The 19,833-nt window shown below is 38.6% G+C and overlaps 1 protein-coding gene and 1 pseudogene across 3 annotated transcripts in view; both read left to right on the plus strand.

Annotated features, from left to right (window-relative positions):
- AGO3 (argonaute RISC catalytic component 3) overlaps positions 1 to 19,833 on the plus strand; it is a 180,819-nt gene that overhangs the window by 146,072 nt on the left and 14,914 nt on the right. For all 3 annotated transcript variants that reach the window (XM_023554525.2, XM_010595205.3, XM_023554526.2), the window contains exons 15-17: positions 9,396 to 9,590; positions 9,930 to 10,064; positions 13,272 to 13,373. In XM_023554525.2, the coding sequence (XP_023410293.1) occupies positions 9,396 to 9,590; positions 9,930 to 10,064; positions 13,272 to 13,373 (432 nt within the window). The remainder of the gene's footprint in view (positions 1 to 9,395; positions 9,591 to 9,929; positions 10,065 to 13,271; positions 13,374 to 19,833) is intronic.
- On the plus strand, positions 10,071 to 13,082 carry LOC111752062 (large ribosomal subunit protein uL22-like; annotated as a pseudogene).

The raw sequence follows: 19,833 nt of genomic DNA on the forward strand, positions 1-19,833 counted from the left end.
TTCAGCAAAATTTTGCTTACATATGATACTAATGATACTATTCAGTAATTTCTGCATTCAGTTGGATCACCTTTCTTTAAATAGGCATAAATATGGATCTCTTCCAGTTGGTTGGCCGGTAGCTGTCTTCCAGACTTCTTGGCATAGATGAGTGAACACTTCCAGTGCTGCATCTGTTTGTTGCAACATCTCAGTTGGTATTCCATCAGTTCCCGGATCCTTGTTTTTCGCCAATGCCTTTGGTCCAGCTAGGACTTCTTCTTTCAGTACCATTGGTTCCTGATCATATGTTACCTCCTGAAATGGTTGAACGTCAACCAATTCTATTTGGTATAGCGACTCTGTGTATTCCTTCCATCTTCTTTTGATGCTTCCTGCATCGATTGGTCCGTTCTGATAATAAGTCTAAAATAAGTGATACAGGGTCTTCCCATTCTCACTTCCAAGGAGCATTCTGGCTGTATTTCTTTCAAAACAGATGTGCTTGGTCTTCTGGCCATCCATGGTACATTCAGTATTGTTTGCCAACACCACATTTCAAATGTGTTAGTTCTTCTTCAGTCTTCCATTTTTATTGTACTGCTTTCACACACATATAAGGCGATGGAAAATACCATGGCTTGGGTCAGGTGTACCTTAGTCCTCAAAGTGACATCTTTGCTTTTTAGCACTTTAAAGAGGTCTTTTGTAGCAGATTTGCCCAATGCCATATGTCATTTAATTTCTTGACTGCTGCTTCCATGGACGTTGATTGTTAAGAAGAATGAAATCTTTGACAACCTCAATATTCTCTCCATTTATCCTGATGTTGCTTATTGGTCCAGTTGTGAGAACTTTTGTTTTCTTTACGTTGAGGTGTAATCCATCCTGAAGGCGGTAGTCTTTGATCTTCATCAGTAAGTGCTTCAAGTCCTCTTCACTTTCAGCAAGTAAGATTGTGTTATCTGCATATTGCAAGTTGTTAATGAGTCTTCCTGCAGTTCTGATGCTGTGTTCTTCATATAGTCCAGTTTCTTGGATTATTTGCTCAGCATATAGATTGAATAAGGATGGTGAAAGGATACAACCCTGACACACACCATTTCCAAATTTAAACCACACAGCATTCCCTTGTTCTGTTCAAACAACTGCCTCTTGGTCTATGTACAGGTTCCTCACGAACACAATTAAGTGTTCTGGGATTCCCATTCTTCGCAATGTTATCCATAATTTGTTATGACCACACAGTCGAATGCCTTTGCATAGTCAATAAAACACAGGTAAACATCTTTGTAGTATTCTCTGCCTTCATCCAAGATCCATCTGACACCAACAATGATATTCCTCATTCCACGTCCTTTTGTGAATCCAGATTGAATTTCTGATAGATCCCTGTTGATATAGAGCTGCAGCCATTTTTTAATGATCTCCAGCAAAATTTTGCTTACGTGTGATATTAATGATTTTGTTCAATAAGCTCCACATTCTGTTGGACCACCTTTCTTTGCCTTGGGCGCAAATACAGATCTCTTCAAATCAATTGGCCAGGTAGCTGTCTTCCAGATTACTTGGCATAGACGGTTGCTTCCAGTGCTGCATCCTTTTGTTGAAGCATCTCAATTAGTATCCCATTAATTACTGGAGCCTTGTTTTTTGCCAGTACCGTTAGTTCATCCTGGACTTCTTGCTTCAGTACCATGAGTTCTTGATCGTATGCTATCTCCTGAAATGGTCGAACACTGATCAATTCTTTTTGGTACAGCGATTCTGCGTATTCCTTCCATCTTCTTTTGATGCTTCCTATGTTGCTCAAATTTTTGGTCATAGAATCCTTTGGTATTGCAACTTGAAGGTTGAATTTTTCCTTCAGTCTTTTTAACTTGAGAAATGCTGGGCATACTCTTCCTTTGTGGTTTTCTAACTCTAGGTCTTTGCACATTTCATATCATACTTTGTTTTCTTGAGCAGCCCTTCGAAATCTTCTGTTTAACTTTTACTTCATCAACACTGTAGTTACTCTACATTCAAGAGCAAGTTACAGAGTCTTTTCTGACATTCATTTTGGTATTTTCTTTCTTTCCTGTCTGTTTAATGACCTTTTGCTTTCTTCATGTATCATGTCCTTGATGTCATCCCACAGCTCTTCTGGTCTTTGGTCATTAGCATTGAATGCATCATATCTGTTCAGTAGAAGTTTTGTAGATATCTATTTAATCAAGTTTATTAATTATATTATTAAAATCTTCTGTAACCTACTTTGTCTACATTAAAAAAAACAAAGTACATTGTCTCCCCATAATTGTGTAGTTTTCAGTTACTTTTTATAATTCGAGGAATTTTTTTATGTGTTTCTGTAGCATCTTTTGTTGCAGGAAGTTGAATTACATATAAAATATCTTCTGCCTTCATCCAGTTTAATACTTTGCACCCGATATTTATTTATTTTAATACTACCACTCCTGCTTTTAACACTTCAGAAGAAAGACCTGGTGATCTGCTTCCAAAAAATTAGCCATTGAAAACCTAAGGAGCTCAGTTCTCCTCTGACAAGTGTGGGGTTGCCATGTGTCAGAGCTGACCCGATGGCAACTGGTGTATTACATTTTTGCCTACTTCTGTATTGTAACCTACCTGGGTCAGTTTGTTTTAAATGTATTTCTTATAAACTACAAAAACCAGATACTATTTTACTCAGTTTGGAAATCTCTTGATTTTTAAAATGCCAGCATTTTGAAAATGTCATCGTATTTTAGGCATATTTGATAAATTTCAGAAATTAAGCTGCAAGACTGTATTTTTTTTCTGTCATCCATTGTACTAATCTGAAGATAATTTTTAAGTTTTAACCGCCTAATAAATCTTATTTGTCCTTGAGAATGATAGTGTCATTAAAATTTTTGCTTATGGTTCTAAAACTATTTTAGTCAAAAAAATTGACTTTTACCTATTGCTTTGTGTTTTTAATTTTATATATGGATTGTTTTCAAATGTTCTAGAGGTAGTATCAAGCCGTTTCTCATGTTCATAAAAATTTTCTTATAAAGAAAAAGTGACAAATGGAAGAAATTCAAAAGACTTGCCTTGGATTTACTACTTAGGGGTCATTTTCCAAGAAAGTTTAAGCATATGTGAATTCTTTTGGACTTCTAGGTAATCATTGCCCTTTACTGCTAAATCCATTTCTATTAAATACCTACTTCCTTTTATGGTTATCAGAAGTCTTGTAAATAAAATTTACTAATTGTTTCTTCTGCTATATGGCTTTTATTCCTAAAACCGTAAAGACTAGTGTGAGAAACAAATGTGAATAATCAATGCCGTGTAGTATAATAGATACTATATGATAGTGATATAAAGTAATATTTCAATTGCAAGAACCTGGTGTATTTGGGAACTGTTGAGAAGTAATGAGAATTGGAATGTAGCATACAAGACTGTGAGGCTAGTAAGCTATCGTGAGGCATCCAAAAGGTTTTAGGTTTATTCTTTCATAGTGGGATACCATTCAGGGAAACTGTATACTGGATACAATTGAAGATTAGTAAAGTTGTTAGTAATATTGAGGAAGTTATACAAAATTCAGCAGAACAGATAGAAAAGGGGGAAAATGTTAAAGCGGAATTAAGATATAATGCATATTTTGAGGGGTATTGATGAAGATCAAAGGCTTTGGTATGGATTGCACCTCAGCATAAAGAAAGCAGAAATCCTCATAATTGGACCAATAAGCAACACACATCATGATAAACGAAGAAAATATTAAAGACGTTAAGGATTTCACTTTACTTAGATCCATAATCAGAGCCCATGGGAGCAGCAGTCAAGAAATCAAATGACATTGCATTGGGCAAATCTGCGGCAAAAATTTCCTCAAAGTGTTAAAAAGCAAAGATGTCACTTTGAGGACTAAGGTGTGCTTGACTCAAGCCATGATATTTTCAGTTGCTTCGTATGCATTTGAAAGCTGGACAGTGAGTAAGGAAGACCGAAGAAGAATTAATGCATTTAATTACGGTGTTGGTGAAGAATATTCAGTATACCATGGACCGCCAGAAGAACAAACAAACCTGTCTTAGAAGAAGTCCAGCCTAATTGCTCCTTTGAAGCAAGGGTGGCAAGACTTCATCTCATGTACTTTGGACATGTTATAAGAAGAAACCAGTCCCTAGAGAAAGACATCGTGCTTGGTAGAGGGTCAGCGAAAAAGAGATAGATTGACACAGTGGCTGCAACATTGGGCTTAAATATACCAATGACTGTGAGATTGGTGCAGGACCAGCTAGTGTTTTGTTCTGTTACACATAGGGTCGCTATGAGGCAAAACCGACTCAAAGGCATCTAACAACAACAACACTAAGACTAAGACTATAGTAATTAAGACAGTATGGTATCAATAAATATAAATAGAACAATGAGATAAAATCACCCAGAAATCTGCATGTATATGGAAACGTGATTTATGATAGAAATTGCATTACAGATCTGGAGGGAAAGGATAAATTATAAAAGTGTGGGGATTGGTCTCAACCCACCTGGAGCAAAGGAAAATGAAGAACACCAAGGCCACACGACAACTAAGAGCCCAAGAGACAGAAAGGGCCACATGAACCAGAGACCTACATCATCCTGAGACCAGAAGAACTAGTTGGTGCCCGGCCACAATCGATGACTGCCCTGACAGGGAGCACAGCAGAGGACCCCTGAGGGAGCAGGAGATCAGTGGGATGCAGACCCCAAATTCTCATAAAAAGACCAAACTTAATGGTCTGACTGAGACTGGAGGAATCCCGGCGGCCATGCTCCCCAGACCTTCAGTTGACACAGGACAGGAACCATCCCCGAAGACAACTCATCAGAAATGAAAGGGACTGTTCAGCGGGTGGGAGAGAGACGCTGATGAAGAGTGAGCTAATTATATCAGGTGGACACTTGAGATTGTGTTGGCAACTCTTGTCTGGAGGGGGGATGGCAGGATAGAGAGAGAGGGAAGCCAGCAAAATTGTCAAGAAAGGAGAGACTGAAAGGGCTGACTCAAGAGGGGAGAGCAAGTGGGAGTAGGGAGTGAGATGTATGTAAACTTATATGTGACAGACTGATTGGATTTGTAAACGTTCACTTGAAGCTTAATAAAAGTTATTAAAAAAAAAAAAGTGTGGGGATAATTGGCTACCCATATGGGAAAAATATGTAATTAGACTCCTAAATCACACTGTCCACAAAAATTAACTCCAAGAGGATTAAAAATCTAAATGTAGAAAGCAAAACTTGTAGAAGAATATCCCTATGATATCAGAGTGATAAAGACTTAGAATACATAAACCATTCAAAAAAATGTTAACTTCTATGCAACAAAAGACACTTTTCAAAATTAATAGATAATTTCAGTGCATGTAACTGGTGAAGGATTAACATCCATAATGGAATTAAATTCTTAGAAATCAGTAAGAAAAATATTGTTGGAAAAATGAGCCAAGACTATGAAGAGGCAATTTACAGAAGAGGAAACATGAATGATCAGGAAATATACATTGAAGCAGTAATGAAATACTGTTTCTTACCCAGTGTATTTGGGGGAAAATACTAACTCTAAAGTACAAAAAAAGAGTCCTAGTGGCACAGTGATTAAGCACTGAACTGGTAACCGAAAGCTTGGCGGCTCAAACCCACCAGTGGCTCTGAGGGAGAAAAGACTTGCCAATCTGTTCCCGTGAAGATTGCAGCCTAGGGAACCCTATGGAGCAGTTCTGTCATATAGGGTCACTATGAGTCAGAATTGACTCAACAGCCCACAACAACAACAACAAAGTACGAAGCGTTAGCAAAGTTATGGGGAATCGATCTCATACATGGCATGTGATGGTATAAAGTGGTATAACCACTTTGGTGAGCAATTTGGAAATAGCTAATAAAGTTGAAGACGTACATACCCTACAACCTAGAAAATCCACTTCTAGGCACATACTGTAGGAGTTTAAAAGACAGATGTAGATTCAATAAAGGTACATTACAGTTTCTTAAGGTGACAGCGTAGTCCAAGTATATTTTTGTAGGATAGGGAAGATTTGATTGTAAATAAAGGAGAGCCAAAAGAGAGAGAGAGAACAAAATTATAAGAGAAAGGTTTATTGTTGATGTGACCTTATAGGATAGAGTCAGTTTAATAAGAGATATTTCCTATCATGATACAGAAAGGGTTTAAGAATTGGTGAGCATTTTCTCAATATGAGGGAATTTTTGTCTGGTGATAGGAAACAAGGTAGAACGGTAGGTTCTAAGAAATCCATAAAGTTGCTGATTAGAAAAAATCAAATGTTTGCTGTGAGCAATATTAAGAATCCACAGGTACTCAGCAGTTCAAAAGTTAAAGTGCCTATTTCATGCCAGATTGGAAAGCACAAATTTATAATGGGTGTCAGGTAAATTGGGTTCTTTCGTTTTGTTTTGTTTTATTTTATCTGTACTTTACAGCCCAGGAGGAGAATCATGGGATGCAGGGTTTCGTTGATTCGAGTTTGGCCTTGGCACATACATCAGGACAAAGTAGTGAGGAAACTGAGGAACCTGAAAATATTGATGTTGACTAACCGTGGAGTCCAGGAAGAAATGGAATCAGGAGGGAACTAAAATTATTAGAATTGGTGGGAGTTTGGGGTCTAAAGGAATCATTAAGGCAGAAGAACAGTATTTAGTGGGAATGAGGGATGAGGAGAGATAGAGGTCATAGTAAAGAGGGAAAATTCTGATTTTAAAATTTATGAAGCATAAACATTTTAAGATGATGCCAAAGTGTCAAGTGTGGCTTCTGGAGTGGTTTGCTAAAGTGGAAAAAATATGAAGAGAAATCAAGGGTTTGAATGGGCCATTTTTTTTTTACTTCCTTCCTTCCTCCTACTAGGTTTGTGATGTTATTTTCTCTTTAGGTCAGCAACATTTGTAGATTAGATTCTAATTCTTAAATGTAAAGTGCAGCCTACTTACAGGAAAGTCATTTTTGACCCTATACGAGGGCCTTTTATTCTCTTAACTAGGAATAACCTATTTTTTATTATTCTCAAAATAAACAGTGATTAATAGTAAGGTTGTAGTAAAATACACGTCCTCTTCTGAAACCAGCCTGAATTTCTGGCAGTTCCCTGTCGATAATACTGCTGCAGCCATTTTTGAACGATCTTCAGCAAAACTTTGCTTGCGTGTGATATTAATGATATTGTTCTATAATTTCCACATTCGGTTGGATCACCTTTCTTGGGAATAGGCATAAATATGGATCTCTTCTAGTCAGTTGGCCAGGAACCTGTCTTCCATATTTCTTGGCATAGACGAGTAAGCATCTCCAGCGTTGCATCTGTTTGTTGAAACATCTCAATTGATATTCCATCAATTCCTGGAGCCTTGTTGTTTGCCAATGCCCTTCAGAGCAGCTTGGACTTCTTCCTTCAGTACCATTCGTTCCTGATCATATGCCACCTCTTGAAATGGTTGAATATCGACTTAATTCTTTTTGGTATAATAACTCTATATTCCTTCCAACTTCTTTTGATGCTTCCTGTGTCGTTTAATATTTTCTCCATGGAATCCTTCACTATTGCAACTTGAGGCTTGAATTTTTTCTTCAGTTCTTTCAGCTTGAGAAATGCCGAGCGTGTTCTTCCCTTTTGGTTTTCCATCTCCAGCTCTTTGCACACGTCATTATAATACTTTGTCCTCGAGAGGCCCTTTGAAATCTTCTGCTCAGTTCTTTTACTTCATCAATTCTTCCTTTTGCTTTAGCTGCTCGACGCTCAAGAGCAAGTTTCAGAGTCTCCTCTGACATCCATCTTGGTCTTTTCATTCTTCCCTGTCTTTTCAATGACCTCTTGCTTTCTTCATGGATGATGTCCTTGATGTCATTCCACAACTCGTCTGGTCTGTGGTCACTAGTGTTCAATGCGTCAAATCTGTTCTTGAGATGGTCTCTAAATTCAGGTGGGGTATAATCAAGGTCATACTTCGGCTCTCGTGGACTTGTTCTGATTTTCTTCAGTTTCAGCTTGAACTTGCATATGAGCAATTGATGGTCTGTTCCACAGTCGGCCCCTGACCTTGTTCTGACTGATGTTATTGAGCTTTTCCATTGTCTCTTTCCACAGATGTAGTCTATTTGCCAGAAATTCAGGCTGGTTTCAGAAGAGGACGTGGAACCAGGGATATCATTGCTGATGGCAGATGGATCCTGGCTAAAAGCAGAGAATACCAGAAGGATGTTTACCTGTGTTTTATTGACTATGCAAAGGCATTTGACTGTGTGGATCATAACAAACTATGGATAACACTGCAAAGAATGGGAATTCCAGAACATTTAATTGTGCTCATGAAGAACCTTTGCATAGATCAAGAGGCGGTTGTTCAGATAGAACAAGGGGATACTGATTGGTTTAAAATCAGGAAAGGTGTGCGTCAGGGTTGTATTCTTTCACCATACCTATTTAATCTGTATGCTGAACAAATAATACGAGAAGCTGGACTATATGAAGAAGAACGGGGCATCAGGATTGGAGGAAGACTCATTAACAACCTGCGTTATGCAGATGACACAACCTTGCTTGCTGAAAGTGAAGAGAACTTGAAGCACTTAACTAATGAAGATGAGAGACCACAGCCTTCAGTATGGATTACACCTCAACATAAAACAGAAATCCTCACAACTGGACCAATGAGCAACATCGTGATGATAAACGGAGAAAAGATTGAAGGTGTCAAGGATTTCATTTTACTTGGATCCACAATCAAGAGCCATGGAAGCAGCAGTCAAGAAATCAAAAGACGCATTACATTGGGCAAATCTGCTGCAAAGGACCTCTTCAAAGTGTCGAAGAGCAAAGATGTCACCCTGAAGACTTAAGGTGCGCCTGACCCAAGCCATGGTATTTTCAATTGCATCGTGTGCATATGAAAGCTGGACAATGAATAAGGAAGACCAAAGAAGAGTTGACGCCTTTGAATTGTGGTGTTGGCGAAGAATATTGAATATACCATGGACTGCCAAAAGAATGAACAAATCTGTCTTGGGAGAAGTGCAGCCAGAATGCTCCTTAGAGGCAAGAATGGCGAGACTGCGTCTTACATATTTTGGACATGTTGTCAGGAGGGATCAGTCCCTGGAGAAGGACATCATGCTTGGCAGAGTACAGGGTCAGCAGAAAAGAGGAAGACCCTCAACAAGGTGGATTGACACAGTGGCTGCAAAAATGAGCTCAAGCATAACAACGATTGTGAGGATGGCGCAGGACCAGGCAGTGTTTCATTCTGTTGTGCATGGGGTCGCTATGAGTCGGAACCGACTCAACAGCACCTAACAACAACAGTAAAATACACATGTAAATGAAATCCATATAGTTCTTATCATCTTAATTTCTATTTTTCTTTTTCCAACCTAGGTTGTAGGTAGTATGGATGCCCACCCAAGCAGATACTGTGCCACAGTAAGAGTTCAGAGACCCCGACAGGAGATCATCCAGGACTTGGCCTCCATGGTCCGGGAACTTCTTATTCAGTTTTATAAGTCCACTCGGTTCAAACCTACTCGTATCATCTTTTATCGGGATGGTGTTTCGGAGGGACAGTTTAGGCAGGTTGGTTACCTAAGATTTCATTATACCATAGTTAAGTATCAAACACCTTGTTTATAATATGATACCCAGTTCTAAGTTAAAAGCCTTAGTCGAAAATTCCTAAAATAAAATTTTGATGCTTCATTAGATTTTCATTTTTAAAATGTTTTAAAATGTTCACTAGAGATATGGATGTGTAAGGTTTGATTGCAAAGATCATCCTCTTATAATTGTTAAGAAAGAATAGAGAAGTATATTTGGCTATGAAATGATAAGATTAAGAAGCCTAGAGACTAAATCATTATTGTACTTTGAAACGTGTAAAATGGCTTTCAAATCTTTATATTTCATCTCCTCTAGGTATTATATTATGAACTACTAGCAATTCGAGAAGCCTGCATCAGTTTGGAGAAAGACTACCAACCTGGAATAACTTACATTGTAGTTCAAAAGAGACATCACACTCGGTTATTTTGTGCTGATAGGACAGAAAGGGTAATCTTAAATATATTACAATACTGTTATAAACAAAGTTTATCTAACATAGCTCACAGAGCACTTAACAAGGGCCTTCCTCCAACAGCAGGGTTTCCAGTATATAGGAGCAAATGTCAGCAAAGCAGATTATGAGTCGAGAAGCATCAGATAGGTTCATTGTTACTTTCTAATTTTTTATTCTAGTAACAAGGAGCCCTGGTGGCACAGTGGTTAAAGCCCTCAGCTGCTAACTGAAAGGTTGGCAGTTCAAACCCACGAGTGACTGGGGGCCGGGAGGACGGATAAAGATGTGGCCATCTGCTCCCATAAAGATTACAGCCTTGGAAACCCTATGGGGCCATTCTGCCCTGTCCTATAGGGTCGCTATAAGTCAGAATCGACTCCACGGCAGTGGGCAGTGGGTGTGGTTTTTGTTTTTTGATGTTCTAGTAACACTCTAAATGTTCAAAATCCCATTCCGCTTTTTTGTTGTTCTGAAGAAGCTCTTATAATTTTAAAATTGTTCTTTCTATTCATATTTTCCTTAAATGTTCAGAAGAAAAAAGGTACTTTTTTTTTTTAGCTGTCTTACAAAAATTAATTTTTCTGAAAGCTAGGAACTGTCTAGAGTGACTAATGTAAATTCATGCTAACTACTTTGAAACAATGTTTTCTTTAAAATTCACAGAATTGTTTTCTGTATTTTGTAATGTGAATATGTATTTTTATAATTAGGAAGGGAAAGGAGATATAAATACCCAGGGAAATATGTCTTCTTGTCTGTGTGCAGCGTGGGCAAGTACAGTCTTGCTATCACTTCCAGTACCCTGACCCCATCTGCCTCTATCCTGCAAACCTTGGAACAGAGAAGCATAAGGGTAGCAAATGTCACTGTAACCTTGGGAAAAAGATTCAGTGAAAAGGACTGAGAGGAGTACATTTCCTTTGGTAAATATACTAGCTGCGTAACTTTGGGCAGGTAACACAACATCTCTGTGCCTGTTTCCTTCTCAGCAATGTGTGGATAGTATTAGTATCTACCTTGTTTGGGCTTGTTGAGAAGATTAAATAAAATGTGTAACACATTTAGATAAGTTCTTGGCACATACTAAGTACTCAGTAAAGGTTAGCTAGTTGTGGTGATGGTGGTAGTGATAGAGGAAATAATAGCAGACACTGTTATAAGTATTTTTCAGAAATGTAATTCATTTAATCCCTCCTTAAAAACTAAGGTAGTTATTATCCCCATTTTACACAAGAGGAAACTATGGCACATGGAGGTTAAATAACTTGCCCAAGGTTACTAAGCTAGTCATTGGTAGAGGTAGGATTCAACTCCTGGCAATCTGGCTCCAGAATGCTGTTAACCACTATGCTATACCACCTCTCTAATAGCAGTAGTTATAGTTGTATTATGGCTCCAGGTTGTTAAAGGCCTTTGTCCCCAAATTACTAGGTACATTTCTAGACCTAGAAAACCAAAGTTTTCTTCAAAAGTAGGATTAGTCGTGGCAGTCCTTCATTTGTTTAATTTTTCTTTCACCCTTCCTGAACATAACACTACTAATAATAGGGAATAATTATAGATGAGGAAACAGGGGCATAGAGAGGTTTAATACCTTGCCCTAGATCACACAGTGACTAAGTGGTAGAGCTGTGATATGAACCTAGGCATTTTGCTGCCTCTCTAAATAGAGTACAGTTTTTTATACATATTAATTAAACCCAGTGCCGTCGATTAATTAGGAGATATATATGTTGCTAATCTGTTAGAGTTGTTTGTTTTGTTTTTAAGAATAGGCGTAATTGGATAGATTATTAACTCTTAGCAGTGGGTACACATGTGCATTTAAAGCTTTTTACTAGAAACTTTTCATTATTAGAAATTATGGAGCATTTCAGTCACATCATACCCACTCAGAGAAAATCAGGATTTCTGTTCTCTTACAAGATGTTGAAATCTGTAGTATAAAATAAAAGGAATAGGGCCTTTGAGGTTATTTCACTGTTTGAATCCCAGTTACAGCCTTCATTGTGTTCTATTGGGCAAATAGAATCTGAGCCTTAGTTGCCTCATACAAGTAGGAATAATATCTAATTTACAAGACTGTTATAAGGACTAGAGATAATGTATATAACCTAGCATGTAAATGCTTAACAAGTGGTGACTTTTATTGATGTTGTCAGCTTTCTTTCTCTCCAAAAATATAGTGTTCTCCAAGGAAAATGCTAATTTTCATAAGTTACACATTCAAGGGTACCTACTGTGCACAAGTACCATAAATTGTGGAGCACTAACATTTAAAAAAAAATGTCTTCCACCCATATCAGGATCAACTAGCAGCTAAAGCAGCAGTAGAGACTGTAACTTTTTGTTGTTTATCAACTCTCTGAGCAACTTTTAAGTGTAGGAACCAGGCTGTTCCCATAAGTGTAAGCAGCCTAAGGTGATCTTTCAAAATGGTCCGTTACTCACTTAACCCAGAAAGCTCCACAAAGTCTTGCGAATCAAGAGATTCAAATCTTCGGGTCCATTTTAAGAACAATCATGAAACTGCCCACGCCACCCAGGATATATGTATCTGAAAAGCTACCAAGTTTCTGAAAGATAGCACTTTACAGAAGCAATATGTGCCATTCTGATGTTACAATGATGGATTTGGTAGGTGTGCCCAGACCAAATAGTGGGGCTGAACACAGGGTTGATGGCCTACCAAGAGTGCTGAATTTCTGCTGCACATGCTTAAAAATGCAAAGAGTAATGTCAAACCTAAGGGTTTAGTGTAGATTCTCTGGCCATTGAGCACAGCCAGATGAACAAAGCCGCCACGATGTGCCACCATACTTACAAGAGCTCATGGTCTGATGAACCCAGGCATGAGCTCCCCCTGCCACGTGGAAGTGATCCTTACTGAAAAGGAACACATTGTTCCTAAATCACAAGAGGAAATTGTACAGAAGAAAAAGATAATGCCAGAAGAAACTGAGAAAACAAAAACGTATGGCTCAGGTAAATTCAGCATAAAATGCAAATAAAAGTAAAAGCAGAATTTAAAAAAAAAGAATAGGAACCAAAGCTAGAACAAAGTCTGCTTTTAGTGCTTGCTTAAGTAATTTTTCAAACTGAAAGTAGTGAAACGTCGGATTGGCCTATATATTTATACATTTTTTGAAATGCTTCCAGATGCATTATTTATCTGTCTTTTTTTGAACAAACAAATCTAGGTCGGAAGAAGTGGCAATATTCCAGCTGGAACAACAGTTGATACAGACATTACACACCCATATGAGTTTGATTTTTACCTCTGTAGCCATGCCGGAATACAGGTAAGTCTGTACTTTGGATGAAATGTTTGAATTCAGAATTTTTCATTGTTACATCTACTTTTGAAATCTCAAAAAAAGGAGAAAGAAGTACTGTTCTTTCTCTGCCTTCCAAATTATTTCCATATGAAATTAGATGAAACTTTCAAGTAAATAAATTTCTCTCTCGCTTGAGAGGTGCTTATTTCTTTGAAAATACTAGAATATAAGTAAGTTAATGGAATGAATCCCCCTAAAGCGATTCCTTAATTTAACCTAAAACTTCAGAATTTTCTTTAGTACCTGATTGTTCCTTTGAAATCTACCTTTTGTGTGTGTGTGTGTGTGTGTGTGCTTTAGATGGTTTACAAAGCAAATTAGTTTCTCATTAAACAATTAATACACATACTGTTTTGTGACACTGGTTGCCAACCCCACAATGTGCCAATACTTCCCCTTCCCAACCTTGGGTTCCCCATTACCAGCTTTCCTGTCCCCTCCGCCCTCTTGTCCTTGCCCCTGGACTGGTGTGCCCATTTAGTCTTGTTTTGTTTTATGGGCCTGTCCAATCTTTGGCTGAAGGGTGAACCTTGGGAGTGACCTCATTACTGAGCTATAAGGGTTTGCAGGGGCCATACTCTCAGGGTTTCTCCAGTGCGTCAGGCCAGCAAGTCTGGTCTTTTTGTGTGTGTGCTTTAATTAATATGCTTCTCAAACTTCCTAGCAGCAGAGAGGGTACCCACATTGCCAGGATGTCTGAGGGTATATAGTCTAAACTATTTTAGACTACTTATGATTGATTAAAATAGAAATTCCAGGAAAATACACCTTACTGTATAGCCATGTCTTACAGCTTTTGACGTCCCATGTACATTGACCCTGATTTGAGACTCATGACTGTAAATTATTGTCTCACTCATTTTTCCATGTTGTTATATCTACTCCCCATTATAATCACTGTTGTGCATTTTCAGGATGTGTGGTAACAGCAAAACAAAGGTAATAGTGCTTTTTAGGGATTGGACCTATACCACTGGAGTACATATTTTAACCTAGTGTTTTTCCCATCTATCCCAAGGAACACTAGTGCTGTGGCTTTGTAATGTCACAGGGAAGGGAAAACATTCTCTGTTCAAATAAATTTTGGACGTGCTGGTTAAACAGGATTTTTACTCTGGAACTTTTGGGAAACATTGATACGCTAATGATTTATTATGAAATCTTCAAGACAGGGCTATTTCTGTAATGCATTTAATCAGGACCTTTAGGGACCACTTTTCCTTTGGGACACCAATTTGAAACTTCTGCTCTTGTCAGCATATAACCAGGAATATTTAACAGGGACTAAAAACTGTATTAACATATCTTCCCAGCTTTACTAGAATTTTCAAATTTCTCTGAGATTTTTTTTGAAAAAAAAGTCTTGTTTTTTACCAGCTAAAATTAAAACCCAGTCATTTCTAACTAGTATAATATGAGTTCACTTTTTCTCATATTACTTTAAAATTTACCAATGAGTAACAGATACTTTGCAACATTTTGGCCAAATTCTGTAACTTCTTGACACTTTTAGTTATTAATCTTACTGGTGTTTATAACTCAGTCCCATTCCCCTCTCCGTGTTTTATGTTGAGATAAAATCGCCATTTGTTTTTAAAATCAAAATTTACAAACTAAATCAAATATCACCTCTTGCCTCCTACCCTTCACCTCCCCAGCACGTGCTAGACCTTTGGTCCTAGTAGCTTTGAGGCTCCAACTCATCTGATATTGCAGACTGCCAGATGTCAGTAGTCGGGAGGTGACACTGGCCTCTCTCTAGCATATTCTGATTCTTTAATGCTGTAACCTCTGTGGAAGTGATCTCCATATGGGTTATGTTTAGCTTTATCCCAGCTCCCATTGTAGTTAAGCCTCAAGAGCAGCAGAGTCCTTCTTTGGCCCCATAAGTGGTATACACCCCCAACTCCTTCTTTAGGTTAGACATCTAAGTTTTTGGCTCTGTGGCTCCTGTCCTTTGCTCACTTTCATGCTTTTAGGCTTCCAAAACTGGTTCCAAGAACATTTACCACTCTAGTCTTATAGACTCAGCAGAGCAGGCCTGTGGATTCTGAGCTCAGGAAGCACCCAGTTAGGGAATGAGAAAGTTCTGCCTTCCAGCAGGCTCTCCCATCTTTATAACTGATTCTCTTGGAGTCCCCCTTACTTGTCTTCAGGGGAAGAAATGTGCCTTCCTCACAACTAAAATTCCATATTCTCACAAAACCCATTATCACCTTCTTCCTATATTGAGAGAATGCATGTGAGATGAGAGAAGGCCAGAGTCTGAGAATTGATGTTAAGACCTCTCCTAAACTGGCTTCTCTCAATAAGCCCTTGAGGGAGGATGACTGGCTCCAAAGATTGGTAGCTCTTAGAAGATAGAGTTCTTAGCACCTTTAGTACTCTGCTTTGAGCCTTAGCTGAAATTCTAGGACATCAGAAAAAAATCCTGCTTGACATCCAGTTAGAAACATTAACCGGATGGAACATGTGACCCTTCTCTGTGGCCCACCAAAGGGAATTCTCCTGTAGAAATCAGTGTTCCCTTTAAAGAAATCAGGGTGGGTAGTGTCGTCAATTATAACTTCCTAATATTGATCATAAAAATTCAAAGACAACCTTCACTATCGTGTAACAGTCCTTTGACTTTTCCTTCATTAACTCTCTGCTGCCATTCTCCTTGGGTTCCTAAACTTGGTCTGTTGCCCTAACACTCAGCACATGACCCCCTCCTTTTATCTCACTAAGAAATTATATTGTTAGTCATGCCTAGTTTCTTCCCTCCTTTCTCACAGGAAGTATTATAATATTGTTCTCATTCCATCTTGTTAGCTTATAGCTACCCCTATCCTAAAATACACTAAATTCTTTGATACTGCTGTTCTCCTTTAAGCTGTTGCCCCATAACTTTCTTCTTTTTGCTGCCAAACTTCTTAAAAGAATAGCCTAAACACACCCACCAGAATGGCAGAAATAGAAGACAATATTAAGGACATAGAGCAACTGGAGCTCTCATACTTTGCTGGTGGAAGTGGTTGATTGGATAAATAAATAGTATATATTCACACAACAATGAGACTGATGCAACAACATCGATGAATTTCACAAACACGATGTCAGATCAAAGAAACTAGACATAAAGGATACATATACCTGTGATGCCATTTATCATAAAGATCCCTGATGGCACAGTGATTAAGCACGCGGCTGCTAACCAAAAGGTCAGCTGTTCAAACCCATCAGCAGCTGTGTGGGAAAAGACGTGGCAGTCTGCTTTCATAAAGATTTACAGCCTCAGAAATCCTATGGGGCAGCTCTGCTCTTTTTTTTGTTTGTTTGTTTCTTACCATTTACCATAAAGTTCACAAATAAGCAAAACTAATCTGTGGTGTTACAAATTAGTTACCAGGGACAGGGTGGGTAGGGTAGTGACCAAGAGAAGGCACAGAGGGGCTTCCTGGGCTCAGTTAATGTTCAATTCTTGATTGAGGTGCTGGTTTCATGAATATGTTCACTTAGTGAAAATTAATTGATCCTATACACTTATGATCCATTTTTTCTCTATATATTTATATTCCTATAAAATGTTTACATTACTTAAAAAAAAGACTACACTTGCTATTCCTTCTTCAATTTGTAGCAGCCTACCTTCTGCCCCACCACTGTTGCTCATTGATTTCTGCAGCAATAATCACTCACTCTTTAATGAAACCATCTTCCATTTGGCTTCTACACATTTTTCTCCTGTTTCTCAACTTGCCCTTCTGATTTTTCTCAGTTTGGTTCTTCTTCTATCCATATTAACGCTTATGTGCTCTGTACATGAGCCACCTTTTAAATTTTAAATATTTGTGACTTTGAAAATCTTTTTACAGATACAACCTTTCTCCTAATTTTCAGATCACAAAAGTTGTTTTTGACTGTATATTCCCACATACCGTCCTTATCTGATTAGTCACTCCAAACCAAAACCAAACCCATTGCCGTTGAGTCTGTTCCAACTCACAGCGGCAGGGAACAGAGTAGAACTGCACCATAGGGTTTCCAAGACCATAAATCTTTATGGAAGCAGACTGCCCTGTCTTTCTCCCATGGAGCTCCTGGTGGGTTTGAACCACTAACCTTTCAGTTAGCAGCCAAGTGCTTAACCACTGCACCCCGGGACTCCTCATTAATCACTAAGCCCTGTGAAATCTACCTTCTCACTCTCAAGTCTACCTCTTTTTGTCATCCTCACCTCCTCCACTGCTTAGTTCCAATTCTCGTTATTACTTTCTTATACAACTAAACATAGAGTAGCTAAAGTGAACAGAAAACTTACTTCTGCTCCTCTTTTAAGACAGCTGTCAGACATCAGTTCCTCCCAGAAGCCTTTTTGACTCCTTCCCCCAGACAAATGCTCCTCCTCCATATTGCCTGAGTACCCTATGCATACCTCTTTGTTACAGTTAATAGACAGCATTATAACCATGTTTTTGTTCCTTTCCGCTTCCCACTAGTCTGTAAGTTCCCAAAGGGCACAGGCTATTCATTCAATCAACAGGTATTTATTGTGTACCTCGTAGGACGTAGGCACTGATACTGGGTATACGGAGTGAACAAATAAACACAATTTCTTCCTCTCTCAGTTTATTGAGGAAGACAGACTAAGTTGTTACAAGTATATATTTATAAATTGAAATAACTGCAGTAAAGGGATAGTGAAGAGTAGGAATAGAGATTTTAGTGGGGCCCTGATTTAGATTGGGAAATCACAAAAAGTTTCTCTGAGAAATGACATTTAAGGTAAGATCTTAGATGAATAGGAGTTAGCCAAGCCAAGAATGGGAAAGAGAAATCCTATCAGAGGGACATAACCAGGTCCTTTTGGTGGAAAGTGTTGTCTGTTGAAGGAACTGAATGGAGACTGCTACTACAGCATGAGATAGTTTAGAGAGATAGGCTGGGGCTTAATCATACAGGTCTCATTAGGCCAAGAAAAGGATTTGTGTTTTAATCTAAGTGCAGCGGGAAGCCATTCAAAAGGTTTAAGTTGGGCACTAACATAATTAGGTGTATTAAAAAAAATTTTTATTGACATACAGGTTTTAGTAAGGAGTAAGAGTGTTACTGGGATTATCAGTTTGGCGTCAGTTACCATAGTCCAGGCAAAAGATGGTGGTAATTGAGACTGGAATGGTGAGAGGAAAGAACTGAATGGATTCCACGTAGTTAGGGGTTTTGCCCTACCTCTTCCCTGTGCCTAAAATGTTCTTTCTCTTGATTTCGCAAGCCTTCTTCACCATTCAGAGCTCACTTACATGTCTCCCCGTCAGAGAGACCTTCCGTGGTCACCCAGTCTAAAGTAGTGACAGATATAGACTATTTTTTGTGCTGTCCTATATTTTAATTGTTTTTATTCCCCACTTTCTAGTGGCTTTATTTGTCTCTTCTCACTGGAATGTGTGTCTTATTCACAACTGTGTGCCTGGGACCTGGTATAGTACATAGCATATAATTAAAAAAAAAAAAAAAAAAACCCATTGCAATCAAGTTGATTCTGACTCATAGCGACCCTATAGGACGGAGTAGAACTGCCCCCTAGAGTTTCCAAGGAGCGCCAACTGCCGACCTTTTGATTAGCAGCCATAGCTCTTAACCACTACACCACCAGGGTTTCCTAGCATATAATGGTGGTCAATAAATATTTATTGAATGTGTGAGTGCATACATATATATGCATTTATAAACATATAATTTGGGGAAGGAAGAATTTGATGACTGGATTTTCTCCCCAAAATCTTATACAATGCCTGACAAATGACACTCATACAAATATTTGTTGAAGTATGAGCTCATCTTTTCCTTTTTCTTCTTTCCACTGTCCTTTCCTTATTTCCAGCCTTCATCATCTCATACCAGAACAAATGCAAGAGCCTTTAGTCCTACTCCTTTCAGTCTCTTCCCGTTCCTAATCTGTCCTCCATGTTACTGCTGATGTAACTTTTATAAAACCCCAGACTCATCACACCTAAAAACTCCCCTGCTAAAAAATGTGTGCAGTGCTTTCCTGCTGCCTACAGGTGAAAGTCCAAATTCCTAAGCATGGCATTCAGTCTGATTCCAGACTTGCCTTTCAACTTCATCTTTTCCTTCTCGTGGCCCACACTCTGCTCACACTAGCCTATTAGTTGTTACCCAAACATGCCATGAAATATTATGCCCCCTATAGAGTCGCTATGAGTCGAAATCGACTCGACGGCACTGGGTTTGGTTTTTTTTGTTTTGTGCTTTGTTAAGGCTGTTTGTTCTGTCTGTTGTCTCCTCAAGGAGCCCTGGTAGTGCAGTAGTTAAGCACTTAGCTGCTAACCGAAAGGTCGGTGGTTTAAACCCACCAGCTGCTCTGCAGGAGAAAGATGTGGCAGTCTGCTTCTATAAAGATTACAGCTTTGGAAACCCTCTG

This window comes from Loxodonta africana, chromosome 3 (genome assembly GCF_030014295.1).
Source record: "Loxodonta africana isolate mLoxAfr1 chromosome 3, mLoxAfr1.hap2, whole genome shotgun sequence".
Classification (NCBI taxonomy): domain Eukaryota; kingdom Metazoa; phylum Chordata; class Mammalia; order Proboscidea; family Elephantidae; genus Loxodonta; species Loxodonta africana.